Raw genomic sequence first — 20,556 nt, 5'->3', positions numbered from 1 at the left:
AGTATTTTACATGTTTCATTTTTGTTTTCCAATATCTTTATGAGGAAGGTTGTTACTATCTTTACAGTGAGGAAACAAAGGTTAAGACTCTGCAACTAGTAAGCAGTAGAGCCAGGATTCCAAGGGATCCCATCTGTACATTGCCATACTGCCTGTCCAAGTACAAAACGTGGGTTTATTTACTTATTTATGTTTGTTTCCCTAAATTCTGTGTTTGGCTCCTCTTAAAATGACTGCATCTGTTTTCCTCTTCTTGATACAAAATATATGCATCCAAATTAGGTAATAGTGTATGTATATAAATGAGATATTCTGAGAGTATATAGTACTAGTTCAGTTTGCAGGTGTAGATAGAACACCTGAGTTGCCTGATTTTTCTGTGTTTTGATTGTTTTGTATTATATAACCAAAGCATAGAAAATGCCCGGTTGCTATAGAACTACACTGGCCCAAGTGTGGGATTCTTCCCATCAGCCCTCTTGCTGTGTCCTCCATCATCATGGCTGTCCTCTGTAGCTATTATGTTTTCTCGACCTCCTCCCTGGGCTTCAGCACTGAGCTTGCTGAAGAAATTATAGCAGGCTTGTGATAGAACTGGGAATCTTTACTACGTTTTTACTTAGTTTAAGACAAATTTGAGGTCAGAACTACATGGCATTAAAAACCATAGTCCTGGCAGGAATTCGATTTGGAGAACAGAGCTAATAGTGGGGATAATCAAAGTGAACAACACCGAGAACTGGTAAAATCATGAGAGTGTGATGATGAACTTCCTTCTCTTCTACTATTTTTCACATAACTAGACAATAGTTACAAGGGTAATGATGTTAGAGATAAATACTAAGGCATGGATTTTTTGAAATAAACCGATAAGTTACCTTGGAACCATTCAGGGCGCAGGAGATTAGCTTTTGAACCCTTTGTTTTAAAATGCACTCTTGCCAGTATGTAAAATTCTGAAAATATAACCAGTTAGAAGATGGTATTGTTGCGGGGCACCTGGGTGGCTCAGTCGGTTAAACCTCTGACTTCAGCTCAGGTCATGATCTCACAGTTCATGAGTTTGAGCCTTGCGTCAGGCTCTGTGCTGACAGGTCAGAGCCTGGAGCCTGCTTCAGATTCTGTGTCCCCCTCTCTCTCTGCCCCTCCCCTGCTTGCACTCTGTCTCTCTCTCTCAAAAATAAACATTAAGAAAGAAAAAGAGAGAGAGAGAGAGAGAGAGAGAGAGAAAGAAAGAAAGAAAGAAAGAAAGAAAGAAAGAAAGAAAGAAAGAAAGAAAGAAAGAAAAAGAAAATGGTATTGTCCTGAAGGATTAAAAAAAAAATGAAGATGTTCAGATGAGGGAAGAGCCTTGAATATAGGAGCAAATAAAGACATTTCGTAGTAAAATTAAAATTTTTTTTTCTTTTTCTTGGGAAACTTGGACAATTTATTCACACTAAGCAGACAATTTCATGTGAAATGCTTTCTGCTAGGGAACAAAATGGTCAAGTATATTGGAAAATGGAACCTTCAGTTTTGGAAAAACTAAACCATTTAGAGAAAATTATACTGAATGATGACGTGGTTCTCAAGTCATTAAGAAGTTGGCTTTCACCAATTACCTTGTCTGTTCATTACATGTCCATGTAAAAACAACTTGTTCTCACAAGGTAAACTTTGTCTCCTGGGTTGGCCATGAAATAAAACAGAAAAGGTGATTATCTTCATTTGCCTGGGTATAGAAACCTAGGTGAAAAATCATTTTGCATTTTAAATCTTAAGGTATTGCTCTGTTGTTTTCTAACTTCCACCCCAATGCCATTTTGATTTCTCATTCTTTGTATGTGATCTGATTTTGTGGGTGGTATCATGTAGGCAGGAATGAGGTGTGGGGCTTAAAACCAGGGAACTGTCTGAAATCCATATGAAGAACAGGATACAGATGCCAAGGTTCCTTACCCCATTCTCCAAAGTAGTCAGACAACTGTTTTCCCCCTACCCGAGCAAGAGACACTGAAGTTAGAAGGTATATTATATGGAAAAATTGAGCCATGTAGGGCTTACACTTAGAGCAATCCCAGCAGAGATTGGGAGAGATGGTATACTGCAAACAGAGTGGTCAAATTAAGGAAGGTCTCCATACTGACTGATGAGGATGCCCAGTTCCTTTGTATAGCTCAGTTCCAGTACTGTGACACCTGGGTCTCATACATGCAGACTACCTTTCCTTGCATCCAGACAGGATCTGGAAGATTTTTCTCTAAAGAAACTGAATAGACTCAGTGGAAAACAAAACAAAACAAAAAACCTAAAATCATTTGGATATTATCCTGCCCCGTGAAATTAGGTTCTTGCCAAATGATTAGGTTCCTACCTGGCAAGTCTAATTTGGTGCTTCCTGTCCCCACAGAGATGTCTCTCTCCTAAATGTAAGCAAATGACAAAGAGCAACCAGATACTTGAGAAAAGCTTTGAACTAGAAAACAAATAGATTAAATGGGAAAAAGAAACCAGGAAAAACACAGACATTAGAATGAGCAGTAGAAAGATGTGTTTTTAAAACCTTTAATTTATATTCTCAGAATTAAGAGATGACAATATATCCATGGAAATGAGCTGGATGTGCTATAAAAGGAAAAATCAGACAGCAAGAAAGAGCTCTTCTAAATTAAATATTGAGTAGAGGAGTTGGAAAACAAAGTTGAGCAAATCTTCCAGAAAATTAAAGAAATAGATAATATGGGAGAAAAGATAGAGAAGTTAGACAATTGATCCAGCAAGGACAGCATTAATTTAGTGAGAACTCCAGAAAGAGAAAACTGAGAGCAGCAATTATCAAAGAAACGACAGAAATTTCCTAGAACTGAAGGATATATGGCTGCAAGTCAAAGATGTTACTGAGAGTTAAGGATAATATCGAACTAAAATGTATGGTACATAACTTGAAGGCATATTATCTTGAAATTTGCAATATAGAGAAAACAGTCTGAAAGCTTTCAGGGACAAAAAGAGATCAGATCACATAGAATGGCAATGAATTCCAAGTTAGAAGACAATAGGACAATGCCTCAAAATTTGAGAAGCTAAGTAATTTCTCGCCTAGAATTCTATACCCAGGCAAATTCTGTATTAAGTAAAATAAAAATATTTTTCTAGATGTGAGGCTTTCTGAGTATTATTACAACCCATGCATCCATTTATAGGAAGCTGAAGGATGGGCTAATAAACCAAAAAGAGGGAAATACGGAATCCAGGAAATGAGAGCAAAGGGATGTCCCGGTACTATAATAATTGAGCAGGTTTAGAGAACAAGTAATATGGATTAGAACAAGAGGGTGGAGGGCTCAGAAGAAATGAATGTCTCCATATGATAAAAAATGGACAGGTTCAGTATATGGTGTTGAGAAGTGTATCATTGAGGAGTTTATCATTCTCTTGGAGAATTTGAAAAGATTTTGTAAGACAAAGCCTGAGCCAACAAAAACTTGAATTATTTTTTGGAGTCAGGTGTTCTTTGAATATGCAAACATGACAAAACTGAGCCAGATGATGGCTTGGCTTTGTAGAGGTTACAAAAGGAAGAGTGAGGAACAACACTGACAGAATGAGCCTGAAAGGAAGAGAAAGGAGTTTCATTCCTGACACTTAAAAATTGATAATTTAAGAAATTGTAGTCTGATGATATTATTTAGAAATATGCAAGCACAAATAAAAAAATTGATAAAATGCTTTTGAAATGGAACTTGGGATAGAAAGCTGCTAAGATGGGGTAATGCTGTTTTTTCATTATTATTGTACAGATTGCATTTTTAAAACTGTTTCTGTGTTACTTTGATAGTAATGCATATACTATATGCTAATTATGATAAGTGCTATGAAAGAAATTAGGATAGTGTAATAAGAATCATGGAGTGGAATATGTGAGTTGCAGGACAACATTCTTCAGATGGGATGGTGAGAGAAGACCTCACTCTGAGCTTATATGATAAGAAGGAATGTGTGTGGAGTGAGTTTTCCAGGCAAGAATACAGTCTCTGAGAAGATTCTTAAGATCAAAAAGCGGTTGGTGAATTTCTGGACCTGAAAGAAGGCTAGAGACTAGTGAAGAAGGGGGTTGTGAGAGATAAGATTGAAGAGTGACCAGATCTTACCAGGCACTCATAGTTCATGGGTTATCATAACTGCTCTTAACCCAAGGTACCATCTGCATAAAATGCCCTCAGCTCTGCTTCTGTACTTGGTGAAAATCTCACATATCCTCCATCAACAAACTTTTGTGTGAGTTAAAGGCAGGTGTTTATACCAAGTTATCCGAGTCTGTAAGTGAATGACAGAATTTTCTGGAATATTAACTCATGAAGTTTTGAAAGAGAGCCAGTGGAAACATAAAATTTTTCCTTTTGACTTTTATTGTCCAAAGTCTCTATATTGTGCAAATATGTAAAACCTATATTTGATGTGAACGGGTCACTAAAGAGTATTTTAACATTGAATTTGGGCCTTTTACTATAACTGTTACTGTTATGGAATTTGGGTATGTTTAAGATGAAGATAGTTTAGGAAGAATTAAATTCTGGTATTGAAAATAACTATCTTTTAAAATTAAATTTTAGGGGTGCCTGGGTGGCTCATTCACTTGAGTGTCTGACGCTTGATTTTGGTTTAGGTCATGATCTCATGGTTTTGAGATCAAGCCCCATGGAGGGCTCCATGCTGGGCGTGGAGCCTGCTCAAGATTCTCTCTCTGCTCCTCCCCTGCTCGTGTGCCTGCACACACACTCTTTCTCTCTCTCTCAAAAAAAAAAAAAAAAAAAAAAAAAGGTTTTTAAAATTAAATTTTACTTACAACTAAGTTCTTAAGCAAATTGGTTATCCAAACTGTGGACCATAAGCATTAATCTTATATCCCCCAAAGTAATTGTTTAAAAATAAATTGTTACTGGGGCACCTGGGTGGCTCAGTCGGTTAAGTGTCCAACTTCGGCTCAGGTCATGATCTCATGGTTCGTGAGTTCAAGCCCCACATCCGGCACTGTGCTGGCAGGTCAGAGCCGGGAGCCTGCTTTGGATTCTGTGTCTCCTCCTCTCTCTGCCCTTCCCCTGCTCATGTTCTGTTTCTTAATTATAAATAAACGTTTAAAAATTTTTTAAATAAATTGTTACTGGAATTTTCTTAAAAGGATGCCAAAGTAGGTTTAATTTCATACTATATATAGAAAAGGTGAAAGTTCAGAGGGTCCTGGGTGTGCATGTGTGTGTGTGTGTGTGTGTAAGTGTGTACACGTGTGTGCATGTGTGTATGTCCTATGCATGATAGTCTCTCCCTACAAGTCTTTTTCCTTCTTGTTCTCAAACCACCTATAAATCTCTAACTCAATACCTACTCACTCCTTTCTTGTCCCATTTATTATTTGATAATTATTTACTAACTGGGTGCTTACCATGTGTTAGGCACTATTCACTTCACCGTGGTTAACTTTGTAGACCATTTGTTTTTCTCTTATTAAAGGACTTTTTTTTCTGCATTATTTTTGAAGCAATGTAATTAGTGTAGAAGTAAAGTTAAAAACAACTCAGATCTGCCACTAAATGAAAATCCTGACAGATACCTAATTTTAGCTTCTGTCTGTTCCAGGTACGTTACCCAACTTTTCTGTGTCATTCTTTCTTTCAGGTATGCTGGAGCAATGGAAAGATTGCAGGCAGAGACTGAACTTATTAATAGGGTAAATAGTACTTACCTTGTGAGACACAGGACCAAAGAGTCAGGAGAATATGCAATTAGCATTAAGTAAGTAGGACAAGTCCTTTTACAGAAATAGATTTCCTGTTTTCATAATTGCATAGACCATCTGACATGTATAACACTAAAGTTAAAAACCAAGGTTCTAATTGCAGCTGAAATAATGTATCCATCCAGACAGTTCATTAATACTTGAAAATATCTGTTAGAAAAACAGTATTAAGTGTTATAGACTGCTAATTGACATATTAGATTTCTTTCATAACATTGTATTTTGGTGATTTGATGTGTGTCTATTTCTTATAAATTCTAAAAATAGATATTACTAGATTTTGTTTTATTTTGTTTTTCTATATTCTCGAAATTAATAAATTGGGCATAATGGTTGGTCAAATCTAACACCCCCCCCCCCACTTCAAATATTGGTTGTATCTTCAAACAATCTAGTAAATATATTTTGTTAATTAGCTGTCGCCAGTGTATTGGCATAGGTATATATTTTGTCTTCAGAATTAATTCCTATAATTTTATTGGGGCATGCCCTCTGGTAATTATTGATTTCTACTGATTAAAAACACATTTATATTCATACGTTATTCGTTGCCCACAGGTACAATAATGAAGCAAAGCACATCAAGATTTTAACAAGAGATGGCTTTTTTCACATTGCAGAAAATAGAAAATTTAAAAGTTTAATGGTAAGCATTGATTAGTTCTTTTCAATCTGTAGTCCTTATTTTGCTCTTATTAGAAAGGTCAGTTTAATTCTATCATTTCTTAGAAATCTTATGCACTGAAAGTTGTTTAAAGAAAATTCTGTAATTTTGCAACAGAATCCTGAAAATTCCAATTTTAAGAATTCCAATTAAGTTGTATATTGCCCCACTCATTTTTCACTGTAAATTAAGTTTGCAGGTTTTAGGTAATATTTCAGAGTTCCACACTATTTATGATTCTTAGAGCATCAGACAAATTGACTCTACTTTGTTATTTGTGTTTTGCCTTGTGTTTGACAGAGCAGATCTTCACATACGCATCTTTTCTCCTCTTCCTTTCTCTGCCTCTATCTCTTCATTTGGGCAAAGGAAGGTATTTTTAATAATAACCAAAAAATTGTAATTGGTGAAATACCTCTCACTGGTTCATTTCATGCAAAACGCAATATAATGTCAAATGGAAAAGCTTTTTGTATTTTCTGCTATTTTAAATCATCTGAGCCATAGTTCTGCTTCATTACCTTGGAAAATTAAATATTAACAGGGTAACATTTTTACCAAACAACAGTTGTCATATCATAGGCATTATATATTTAAATTGAAATAGTATATTACCAAGTTGCTTCAAATGAACAAAGATTACTTTAGTCTTACAATTTAAAAAAGTACAACTTAGTAATTTTATTAGCGCATAATATTATGTATGTCATAAAGACAGTGTGTATATGGCACAATATAGGCATTGCTGACAGTAAAGAAAAAGTTCAAAGTTCCTTAAAAGTGGTCTCAGGTCTGTTTCTCAAGTTTGAGAGTTTCTTGAAATAATGAAGAATTTGGACACGAGATACAGGATGCATTTGTAAACGTACTTGTAAGTACTTTGAGTAACTTTGGGAAGGACCACTCATTGATTGAACCATCAATCAAATGATACATTCTGCATCCTCCGGAAAACATCTCAAAGCACTTTGCAGATGTTAAACATTAAAGTTGAAGACTGAACGTAAGAGAGTCTTACAAAATAGGCCAGCTTGAAAGCCTTATCTAAAAATTTAGAACTGCTTCAAGACGGGGATACAGGGATTCATGTTTTAAAGAAATGGAAGTGTCTTGAGTTGAAAGAAAAGTCAGAAAACCTCTCTGGACATAAATATCACATTTCCAATTCACAAGTTAAGGATCGGCATCAAGATTATGTCCTGGAAAATGTGAGCCCTGTCAAATTAGTAGCCAAGATGCAGGCATCCTCCCTGCTGGAAGTGACTTACGTTCTGTTGGAACAGGCAGGCTGAGCAGAGAGAGAACTGGACCTGAGGAGGTTTTTCCTAAAATGAAAACCTTAGGAGGGAGGTGGCAAGTGGGTGCACAAATAATGAATGGCAGCCCCAGCTGAGACATGATGAAAGCATGCACAGGGGGTCTCCACATCGCTGCGAGACATACTGGCTTGAGTCTTCACCTGCAGAACTTCCATGGATGATAATGAGGCTGCTCCACGGTATTATAGTTAATACGTGAGACTTAAAAAAAAAAATGCTGTAGGGCCAAAGATGAATACCAGCTTCGCCGACTTTGAAAGAAACAAAAGGAACTCCCATCCGAGGAGACCAGCAAAGAGGATGAAAGGAATAGTCACTGGAAAGGGCCAATCAATTCAGCTTTGTGTCCCTGGGTTCAGCTCTAGAAAGTTCATCAGCAGCTAAGGTTTGAAGTAAAAAGCCAGTAAATACTTCATGACCTGGATTAGCAGACATAGGTCCTCGAGTTCCTATCTACATACAAAGCTGTGATTCTAGTATAAGCAACAGAGCCTCAGAATTCAAATAATGTGCACCAGAGAGTAGTGAAAGTTTCTGCAGTGATGTTCTGGAAAGGGAATTAAGAGTACTGTCGCAGAGCTAAAGCAAACTCTGCCTTACATGGTAGGTATAAAATATCAGAAATGCCATTGCTAGAGACACATACATAGTTTTTCTTTTCCTCCATATCCAGAGGAATGCACCTTCTGTAAGGAAGCATATAGCACAGTGGTTAAAGGAAGGGAAGTCAATTAATAGCATAGCTCCAACAAAACTAAAAACTATTAGCAAAGGGATATAATTGTAAAAAGAAAGATAAGGAGCTGAAAACTCTGTCTTGGGCAAACCCTTTGTCAGGTTTAGCAAATAACTGTAAAAACTGCTAAACAGTGGAACTAGTCTGGAGCCGCCCCTCGCCTTTGTTTCTGTTCATTTGCTGAACAAACTTATATGGAGACCTTACCTTGTGAAGTCGTTACGTTGTTGTAGAATTCAAAATGACTCCACTGTTCTAAAGCAGCTTTCAGATTCGCAAATCCATCTGTAGCAAGAACCTCACAGTAGTTGCTGTCCTTTAAACCTCAACTCAGAAACGCCACATGGATATTTGATCAGCAGGAATGGGTCCGCTTTTAGTAAGCAGCCCCTTTAGAAGGAGAGAGAGAATTAATAGGCACCTTTGATTTCACTCCAGCAATATAGAGGCTTCTCTAAATCAGGCCCATACAACTTCAAGGAATGATCTTTTGTCATGTTGGTGTCATACAATACAGTTTCCATTAAAAGTACATAATGGTCTGTGCGTTTGAGTTGCTTCTTGAGAATAGTTCAGTATCCTCCCATTATGGGTGGTAAAGTTGTATTCTTCTACCTGTGAAACTTACTAGGGCCTGGAATTAAATTTTAATTTGGAAAGGATGTGAAATGCAAGCAGACTCCAGAACTTGTTTTAAATTAACCAGTTTCTTAAAGAGAAGATTGACCTTAGGTGGTTGTGACCGAAGCTTTCCCCTTGGGTTTCAATAGCTTGGCTAATCAAAATCTTTGTTTTTCTTAGTCATTAAATTCAAATTCTAAATGAATTTCTATATCCAGATTACAAGGCATTAATTTTGTTCTAATTTTCATGTATGCCAGACAATCCATGTCCAAATGCTGTTTATAAATCAGCTCCATTGCCTGTTTCCTTGGTAATTGGAATGATGGGCTCTCTCACTCATTATTTTTCAGAGAGGCTTGAATTGTTGACACTGCTGTGTCAGTGCGAGATAAGGAAAGCTTAGCGATTTCTTTTGTTTAGAGTCTTCTTATTTACTTGTAGTACCTGAAGGTCAATGACTGCTAAAGCAAGGGTGGATTAGACTAAAATACAGAAAGCATAAAGGCATAAATTGGAAAAGACCCATGGTGGCACAATTTAATTCTACCCAGTTAGAAACATGTAGGAAGATTTACCCTCATAAGACTGTAAGTGTGGAGCTAAAATCTCTTCCATGCTTAGTGAAGTGATAAAAGAGTATCTGTAGCTTACCAAGCCGCATGACCCTTAGGCCTTGGAAAAGTCATTTTTTTCCTCCTTCCATAAAATTTGGAGATGGTTAGGTATGAAATGATCACCAAGTCCTTTTCAGCGCGATAATTCCGTGGTTTCTAGCCAACTTCACATAAGCTTTAATTCATCCTAATCCATAATATAATGCATAAAATTCATAGTATTTATAACAAAATTACATTGAAATTCATCTTATTGGCTTAGAGTTACTTTCAGGTTTATTTTAATATTTTTGTTAAAGAAAAAACACATTTTACTCAATTTAAATAATAAGACTAAGAGAACACTGCTTTGATGTCATTTGCATCAGCAACACAATATATATGTACAGTTCTTGCAGAGACCTTACAAAATTTTGCCTTTTATTTTTTAAAAACATTATAAAGAAGGCCATTTTCTGACCATTGAAGCCACATTGAGGATATAAACTTCTGTCTGGTATTTTGATTCTTTTTCTTTTTAAGTCAGTCAGATTCCAGATGCCTTCGCTTCATCAAGGACCCCATAATTTGGGCTCAAAAAAGAAAGAAGAAACATATGTAGATAGATGAATAGATTTCCATATATCTATAAATAGTGATAAAGTGCCTAAAACCCTAGCATCTTAGATCTCAGAAAACGAAGTTCTTGGTACATCATGGACACTTGGCAAATGCTCCTTCCCTTTTGCCTCCATTTTTGTATATTAACATTTGCCAGGCACTACTTGCTAATAGTATGATGTAGTTAAGAGCACAGGCTTTGGAGACAGACATCAGCTGGACAACCTTGCCCAAGTTGAGATTTGAGTATCAGTGAGGACTCAGCCTTGCTCTTGTTAACTGTGTGGAGATTGTGAGAAGCTTGGCACATGGGCTCATGGGAGCTGTTACGATTATTCACATGTACCAGGCACTTTCTACATTCTTTACTATAGTCTGTGAAATGGCTTATTATCCCCATTTTACAGATGTGGGAGTTGAAGAATCTTCATTTGCTTTATCCAGTGCTTCAGTTGAACCTTGTTGCTTTTGATTTATGAATGTGGCCTTTACTCAGTCACCTTTATGTCTGTTTCCAGCCTGACTACTCTACTTAAAATAATCTTTCCCTCCTTCCTGGCTTCTGAAATTTTGCCTGTTCTTCAGTTTAAGCCAGGCTACTTCTATCATGAACTGTTCCCTCAACCTCTCCCCTGGGCTCACAAAAGGAAATTCTCTCTCTTACCTTTGGGTGCCCATAACCCCTAACTTTCCTTCAACAGTGAACAGTCCTAGAGGGCAGTAGCTTTACCTTCATAATCTTTGTGACCTCTGGAACTCCCCTCACAATTCATTCCACAACTTATCTGAGTTTAGTAAAAAATAATGTAAATCATAAATGATATAAATCATTGATGATTCTTTTTGACTTCTTTTGAGTGATTTTTGGCTCAGTTGATTTGTTTTGGAAACTTTGAACATCACCACTGAATGGAGGTACTGAGTTGATGACAGTATGGGTTTTAGAGGAAATGAGTTCCTTTTACCGTATTTGTTCTAAACAGTAATAGACGTAATGAATAATAAGGTTAAAAGTGATTTTGCTTTTCATGCCAGGTATTTCTAAGAAACATTATAATACCTACAGTATTACCCAGTAATATTTATTTTTTCATTATGAATTATTATTCATTTTCTGATTAAAGTAGAGAGATTCAGATTTGTGCAGAGTCTATGAAACTGACGTCTTAGAAATTTCCTGAAATTTTAGCATGGGACATGGTGGATGGTTATTATATTAGGCTTGGGTGCATTTAAGGAAAATTAGGTATAAGGGAAAATGGAAAGTACTACATCATTGACCTCTGTAAGTAGCAGTTGATATGCAGAGCTATGGAAGGGCACTAATGCTTCATTGTAAGCCAGAAATAATGTCAAGTAGCATTTGTGGTTTATGAACTTGAGTTTACCATGGGAAAAGAACATTTAGAATCAAAGTTTGTTTTCCTGCTACGTTGAAAGAAATGCAGGAAACTTGGGGCGCCTGGGTGGCGCAGTCAGTTGAGCGTCTGACTTCAGCCAGGTCACGATCTCGCAGTCCGTGGGTTCGCGCCCCGCGTCAGGCTCTGGGCTGATGGCTCAGAGCCTGGAGCCTGTTTCCGATTCTGTGTCTCCCTCTCTCTCTGCCCCTCCCCCGTTCATGCTCTGTCTCTCTCTGTCCCAAAAATAAATAAACGTTGAAAAAAAAACAAACAAACAAAAAAAAAGAAATGCAGGAAACTAGAAATTGCTATATATTCAGCAAACAGCTGTCCCTTCATTTTTGTTTAGAAAAACAAGTATTATATAAATAAGAACAATAATTACTGTTCTGAAATTGAAGGTTAGTATGATTTCTTTTCATTTACCACATCTGACTGAAGACTAACAGGATGTTCTCTATCCATGAACAACAATAAAAGGTAACTCATATTATCAGTGGCCTGAGTTACAAGGACAGTTACTTGTTAGATGTCATGTACATCCAGAAAGCAGGGAGAGACTATCATTTACTTACCCTTCCATATACTTACTGAAAATTTGGCATTAACTCGATCATCCTTATGTTGTATATAATTATGTGTTCATGTTCAGGTGTTTGAAATCAAAACTATCCTTATCAAAAATAATCTTCAAATCTTTTATCCTAAAGGAACTTGTGGAGTACTACAAGCATCATTCTCTTAAAGAAGGTTTTAGAACCTTGGATACGACCCTACAGTTTCCATACAAGGAGCCAGAACATTCAGCTGGACAGAGGGGTAATAGAGCAGGCCACAGCTGTGAGTACTGCCATTAAGAATACAATTTGCTGTCACATAAGGATTGGAGGCACAGTAACATTAAACATCTTTATTCCAAATTTTGAAATATAGCCAGTTAATACACTGATGTATTTAGCCAGAGTTTGTTTTGTTTTGTTTTGTTTTTGTTGGTTTTTTGGAGCTAAGCAAAATCAGATGAACCAACAGGTGTATGAACATGTCTAGACATAGCTTTTTGTGCCAAATTAAAAGTCACATTTGTGTTTAGAAATGTAAAGGGTATGTTAATATGTAAGTTTCATGCTTTTCGGTGATATTTATATTAGCCAAACTTTTTAACTCCTACATGTTTGTGGTCATAATGCTGTTTAACAGTATTTAAGAAAGGCTGGTGTGCAGCTCTCCCTTCTCACCTGGTATCCCAAATCTGTTTATGGTTCTCTTTCAGTGATTACTTTCAGAATTTTGAAATGGATAAAGCATGTTTCCTCTGATGCCAGTATTTACAAGTATAACCAAGCCACTTTCTTGCAGCATGAACTCTGTGCCACAGCTAATCATAAAAGATTAGCATGTTATAGTTGGAGTGTGAGTTCAAGTCAAAACTGTTTTCTCATCCTCATTTAATGTCACATAATCTTCCTGGAGATAGATGCAGCATGTAAAGAGAACATTGTGATGAAAAACTCTATGAAGGAAGTGTGATTTTCTTCCCTTATATTATTATTTTTCTAAGTAACATTCTTTTGGAGGAGAAATGGATACAATTTTATTACTCTTAGAATATCCTAAGCAAAACAGGAATATCCAGAGGTATTGGAAAAAAGAATTACGTCGTGCAATATAACTTTAGCTCTCCCCGCCCCCCACACAACACCTGCCCCACCGCCCCGAAAGCAGAAACTGAAAAGCAAACAGGTAACACTCACAGGACTCTAACAACATCAGTAAAATCTCATACACTTGTATATAAGTAAATATACAAATAATTTGTCACATCAACTAACAGGTTTTTTTATTTGAATAACTGAATAGTTGTTCTCTTCACAAGGATTGGTAATAAATGATCCAAACTTGTGTAATAAAAATAGAGCACAGTTGGGGCGCCTGGGTGGCGCAGTCGGTTAAGCGTCCGACTTCAGCCAGGTCACGATCTCGCGGTCCGGGAGTTCGAGCCCCGCGTCAGGCTCTGGGCTGATGGCTCGGAGCCTGGAGCCTGTTTCCGACTCTGTGTCTCCCTCTCTCTCTGCCCCTCCCCCGTTCATGCTCTGTCTCTCTCTGTCCCAAAAATAAATAAACGTTGAAAAAAAAATTTAAATAAAAAATAGAGCACAGTTTATCTTGAAACTTTAAACACCTATTCAAAGTTACCTTTCTGTATTTTGGTCTAGTGTTTTCCTACAAATTTCTTAAGACTACCAAAGTTAATGATATTTTTCCCTACGTGAAAAGTATAATTTCCTACTAGTCCTTTACTTTGCCTTGCTAGCAGCAGGAGATAACAAATGTTGCCAAGGAGGTCAATTATACTAAAAATCCTGTTTGAGTTCCCTTAGTTCTAGAAAGCCAAGGTGGGAGAGGTTGGCAATCAGGGAGAGCAGATGTCCCATCTTAGTGGAAGGTCATTAGCCCGCGTATTGCCCTGCATGGTTCCTCCCAGCACTTTCTCTGTGCTCGGCACGTGTAGGTGTTCAGAGGATGTTGTCCAGCAATGAGCGGAGTTGCCTAATCTAAAATTTGTCTCTAGGGTTCAACAAAGTATTTAATGCTCAGACTTATTTAGCTACTAGGAATGAAGTTATAGACATTTTGCCTTTTTTTTTTTTCTTTTTTAAACAAAAAGAGAATAGCCAACAGAACGATTTTGAACATCAATGAGAGCTACAGGAAATTTTTCAACAAATAGAGCTATGTGTTCAAATACTCCAAGCCTGGTGTTCTTAAAAGACTCGGGCAGGTCACACAGAAACCTGCACAAGAAGGTCAAGAAGTAAAAGCAGATCTTCATTTAAAATTAATCTTTGTCAGGGTTTGGTTTTGTTTATCAGTTAGCCATTTATTCATTCCTTCAACAGATAGACATTAAATACCTGACCCAGACAAGGCACTGTTCTAGGTACTGGGATACAGCAGTTGAGAAGACAAGTCTCTGCCCTTCTGGAGCTTCTGTTTTTTTGTTTTTTGGTTTTTGTTTTTTTTTTTTAACGTTTATTTATTTTTGAGACAGAGAGAGACAGAGCACGAACGGGGGAGAGGCAGAGAGAGAGGGAGACACAGAATCGGAAGCAGGCTCCAGGCTCTGAGCCATCGGCCCAGAGCCCGACGCGGGGCTCGAACTCATGGACCGTGAGATCGTGACCTGAGCTGAAGTCGGACGCTCAACCGACTGAGCCACCCAGGCGCCCCTGAGCTTCTGTTTTAATGGGGACACTCAGCCAAGTGTGGAATATGGGAGTTTGCTGTTTTTATATAGGGTGGTCAGGGAATATCTCATTTACAAACTTACCAGAAAGAAAGGAGGGAGTAAGTTAGTATGTCAGTCAGAAATAAGGGTACAGTGGTCTGGACTCCAAGATTATTCGGTCATTACCGTGCAGCATGGTTATAATCTTAGATCAAATTTATGATACTCTCCCTGTGTTTTATTTACTTTATGCTCACTTTTGTATAAAACAGGAAGAATACTAAGATGGTTCTCAGAGTTAAATGAGGAGTTGTAAAGCATTTAGCATAGTGCTGGTACATGGTAAAAACTCAATAAATATCCACTACAACTGATTCTATGACTACTAACACCACCATCACTACTAGTAACTCCTCACACAGCAACATTTTCCTACATTTCTGAGTTGAGTTACTAATTATAATTCATAGAAATTCACATCTTTGCTTTTATGATATTCAAATATACCTTGCCTATTATATACCAGATCCTGGTTGAGAGTTAACCCTTCATTAAAACACTGCTTCTATTTTTCTGCATACCCTACTTCTCAGAAGGGGGAAGGAAGAACACCACCTAAAGATTTTGCACGTTGTCTTTATAGTCCTCACCTCTGTTCATAGCTTTGGCTATGCTGCTACATATTATCTAGAAATAATTTTTACCAGGAAGTATTGCCTTGGGATACTGGATTGGACAGTGCCCTGACCTCTTCATTACATCTAAAAGATTTTGGAGGAAGCAGAGCAGGCAAGCTAATGCCTAGGTCCACCCTACGTTCTGGGTAGAGGTTAAGATTAGAGTTCCAGCTCCTGCAACCTGCTTTTTTTTTTTTTTTTCCTGAAATAGTACAGTCACCTTGGAAAAGAAAGTTCAAGGGCATTGTAGAAGAGGCTGCTTGCTTCCATACAAGTCCAGGTTAGAATATTCTTGGGTAAATTACCAACTATTTTTCAAGTTTGTAAAACATGATAAGATGACAGCAGAACTATCTCACGCAAATGCAGAATAACATACAAAAAGATACTGGTCAGAATTAAACAGGAGTCCAGATTGGGCAAGAAGCATATAACATTTCTAGGTGAGGATCCCATTGTAGGCAATGCTCTCTCCCAGGGCTCTGAGACTTTATTTTTGCCTTTGAAATGACTTATGAATGTGGCCAAGAGAAAAGAAAGTGACAAAGAAAGAAAACACAGAGAACTCGGGCATAGCAATTTTCCCTAGAAATTGCAGTGACTCCATGGAAGATGTTCTGCTCTGTCCTGTGGATCTTACTTGCCAAAAACTGGCACAGAAAGTCTGGCTTAGAACACATCCAGTATATCTGTAAGGCTTATGTATTTGAAGGGCACTGAACTGACTTTTGCCTTTCATGCTCTACAATGAGCACTTAATTATTTTCAGGTCTGCTACTGAGTAGCTGTCTGACCTTAGGCAAGTCACTTAGCCTGTCTGGAATTCAGCTTTCTCATCTGATGAATGATGAATGAGATTAGATATTTTATTATGTGCTTTAAGAAATAGCATCCTAGGTTTCTTTCTTTGTATGCATGAGAGAAGGAGGCAAGGAAGAATGTTGATAGACCATTACACTAGGAGAAGTTGCATGATTAGCTATTTCATGACCCATAAGGAGATGTTAAACATTTCCCCAAGTTCTTATTTAGGGAGAATTAGTTGGACCATAGAGAAGAGCTGGCTAATTTAAAAAAAAAAAATTGGTTATTCCTATATTCACATAATCTCAAAGTATCTTCTCACAAGAACTTGTTAGTAACAAAGGGAAAAATAGAAGCACCTTAATCAAGTGATCAATGTTAACATCTACTTGATCTAGAAGAAGTAGATCACTTGTGCCTCATAATGTGATGTTCTAAGAAATATACAGTATCACTTTGGTAGTATTCCTGCCCTCACAAGGCATATGTTGAAGCTAATTGTGAGGAAACGTCAGACAAACCCAATTTGAAAGACAGTCTACAAAATAATTGCCCTGTATGCTTCAAAACTGTTAACATCCTAAAAGACAAAGACTGAGGAGTTGTTTCAGTTTAAGTAAGGAGACTGAAGAGACGAGTACACACAGCATGTATTGGATTAAATCCTGTGCCTGAAAAATAATTTTTATTTACTTATTTATTTTTGCTGTAAGGACATGCATAGGACAGTTAACAAATTTTCAAGTTTCTAGATTAAGTAATAGTGTTAGGTTTTTGCTGATAATTGTACCATGATTATATATGAGAAGCAAATGTCTTTGGCTTTAGAAAATACACACTGAAGTATTTAGAGGTAAAGGGCATTATGTCTTCAGTGTATTCTAAAATGGTTCAGGAAGAATAATAGAGATTGATAAAACAATCATGGTAAAATGTTAGCATTTGAGGAGTTTGAGTGAAAAGTATATGGGAATTCTTCATGTTATTCTTGCTACTGTAAGGATGAATAATTTCAGCATTAAAATTTTTAAATGGAGAGATCGTCCCATTAGCTGTAACAAGATTGAGAGAAAATGGCAGCAGCATCCTGCTTTTCCCCCCCGCTCTAGGTGCAAGGGGAGCTTGGGACACGGATTTGGGGGTATGTAGAATACTAAGTAGGTCATATTTGAAACCATGTATTCTTTACATATGACCTTACTGTATTTGCTTATTCATTTATTCTTTTATCGAATAAATATTTACATAGCCACTTACCATGTGCCAGGCCCTGTGCCACATGCTGGAGTTACAATAGTAAATAAGATGGACAGTTTGGTGGACAGGGACAAGCAGAAGACAACTTCACAAAATCATCAGAAATTTTGACAAGTCTTGTGAGACAGAAGCACAGATGAAAGTGTATGATAAGAGGGCCTACTTAACCTGCAGTGTCCGGGAAGGACATTGAGAAAAAGTGACATCTAGGTGAAATGTAAAGGATCTGTGTAAAGGGTGTGAGGTAGCAGAGAGTAGGAAAACTCCACAGTAGAGAGGTAGCTTGTGTGAAGGCCCTTAATCAGGAAATAATGTAGTATGTTTAAGGAATTGGAAGGCCAACATGTTTGGAGCATAGCAGGTGCATTCTGATATCTACAACGGGAATGTATTGAGCTTTATAAACAAAAAATGATATGAACTGGTTTACATTGTTTTAAAAGACCACTATCTACTCCATGAGAGTGGCTTGGAAGGGAGCATGGACAGAACAGAGGTGAGTTAGGAAGTTATTACAGATATCTAAGAGAGGAATGAAGCTCGTTTGGACAGAGTTCAAAGTGGAACAGAACTGTGGCAGATTTGGGTATCTTCTGGAGGTTGAATTGATTGGATAAGAGAATTGAGGTAGCAGTAGTACAAGCATGAAACACAAGTACTTGCCTTGGACGACTGGCAAATGGTGAAGCCACTGACTGACCAGGAAACAGAAGAGACATAAGAGGAATAGAGAAAAAGATAAAACATTCAGTTTTGCATGATGTTTTAGTTACCTGTGCATACTCGATGGTTCAGTAGGCAGTGGGCACCAGAAGGAGTGGTCTGGGTTGAAGATAGAGCTTTATGAATCATTAACACATTCGTTTCATACTTTACATAGAATATAGTATTATTTTTATATAGGTTAAATGATTTCTTCTGGTGTTATGTTCCCTCAAGCCTTAGGAACCAGACTTCTTTGCTCCTCATTCTCAAATTGCACTTTGCACAGTGCCTTTCATGAAACATGTGTTCAGAGAGGACTAAATAAATGAAGTCAGAAAATAAGGTCCATGGGAGACAATAGCAAGTATTAAAGCACTATGTGTAGTTGATATTTGAAAAATCATGGGTAAATAGGTCAGTTTGAAAATAAAATATACACCAGTATGTTCCTTTTGGGGACAAATACTATAGCAGTCCCTCAGAAGTCAACAAAATCTTTGGTCACTGGGACCATACAAATGACCTTGCAGGACAAAGAGCCAGAGCCTGCGTGGCTTTGCCCTGGTGTGGTCTCTTTCCTTCCACACGTGTGTCCCCATTATTCAACTAACCATCTGACAAGGCGCATGAGCTTCATTTTAGACACTGTGTTAGAAACTTAAACAATTTGCATCACTCATATTTAACTCAGTATGCATAATATAGCTTTTGTATTTCTGATAATTCCTGAAACATCCTGACAATGCCTTAGTTACCATTTATTAGTTTAATCACAGTATAACAGTGGACAATATTTATTACCTCTTACATACAAACTCCTCAAACATCCACTTAATTTAGTTTTTACCTTCTTGTGCTTGTAATTCAACATACCCATTTTCACCTACCCTTATTTTCTGATCTCCTTATCTTATGCTCCGTCTTTTGTCCTCCCTTTCCCTGATCACTTGGCATTTGGGTTTGATTCAATTTTATTCTGATAATGTAAATGTTTGTTTTAATCCTATTATAATAGTTTCCTTGGGCTGCCATAAAAATTACTATAAACTGGGTGGCTTAGAAAAACAGAAATTTACTCTGTCACAGTCCTGGAGACCAGAAATTTTAAACCAAAGTGTTGGCAGGATTGGTTTCTACTAAAGGCTCTGAAGTAGAATCCATTCTATGTATTTTTTTTTTTTTTTATAGTTTCCAGGTGACCACTGGGAATCTCTGGCATCCCGTGGCTTATAGAGACTTGATTCCAGTCTCTGCCTTGTCTTCACATTACCTTCTCCTCTGTGTGTCCTGCCCTTTTCTTGTATCTTATAAAGATACTTGTCATTGCATTCACAGCCCACCCTAATGCAGTTAGAGGCCACTTGAATGTGAGATGATCTCATCTGGAGATCCTTAGCTTATATCTACAAAGACCCATTTTACAAATAAGATCATATTCAGAGGTTCTAGGTAGACGTGTCTTTTGGAACCATTCAAACCCATTACAACCTCATAGTATCAATTTAAAATTTCCATTTTAAAATTTAATCAATTTAAAATTTTAAATTTTTAAAAATTTAAAATTTAAAAATTTTTAAATTTTCCATCCTTATTTTGTTTGTTTATAGCTTATTATTTATCAGTTGTCTATAAGTTAGCATGGTAAGAGGACTTAAATTATTAGGGTAGACAGGCAGTCAGTAGATGGGGGTTAGAAGGGAACCATTACCTTAATACAATCAAGTGTTTTAAATGGATCGTAACATTCCTGCAGTAAAATGCACTGTCTTCCTAAGAGAACGCGCGTCTAGCCAATGAGAGTTTCCAAGACTTATGTCTGAAACTTCCTTCATATAAAATATTTGATACACAATGAGAACCTAATAATTCTGATATTTAATAATTTTGTGATTAATAGAATACGGTGGTTTTCAAAGACCTATTACATACATTAGATTAATGTCTCCAGTGATTCTGTGAAGCAATAGCTCCAAAAGAAGTGTCATGAGAGGCTTCCTTTGTCAAACAGATACCCCACAAGTGCTGCTTGTATGACACAGGAAAGGGACAGTTTCCCTAGTTTACTTCATCATGCAATACTGGCTCATAGTGTTTAAAGCCCATTTGATGAGCCTTAAAAGAGTTGGTATATGTCAAGTACCTAGAACAATGTCT

General features: G+C 37.1%; 1 protein-coding gene across 1 annotated transcript in view; it reads left to right on the top strand.

The window, feature by feature from the left end:
* VAV3 (vav guanine nucleotide exchange factor 3) overlaps positions 1 to 20,556 on the top strand; it is a 353,758-nt gene that overhangs the window by 318,151 nt on the left and 15,051 nt on the right. Inside the window, exons 23-25 of the mRNA XM_045478481.1 lie at positions 5,656 to 5,772; positions 6,335 to 6,422; positions 12,444 to 12,573. Coding sequence (XP_045334437.1) covers positions 5,656 to 5,772; positions 6,335 to 6,422; positions 12,444 to 12,573 — 335 coding nt within the window. The remainder of the gene's footprint in view (positions 1 to 5,655; positions 5,773 to 6,334; positions 6,423 to 12,443; positions 12,574 to 20,556) is intronic.

This window comes from Leopardus geoffroyi, chromosome C1 (assembly GCF_018350155.1).
Source record: "Leopardus geoffroyi isolate Oge1 chromosome C1, O.geoffroyi_Oge1_pat1.0, whole genome shotgun sequence".
NCBI lineage: Eukaryota > Metazoa > Chordata > Mammalia > Carnivora > Felidae > Leopardus > Leopardus geoffroyi.
Note: the sequence above shows the minus strand (reverse complement) of the source record. Positions and strands in the feature narration are given on the sequence as shown.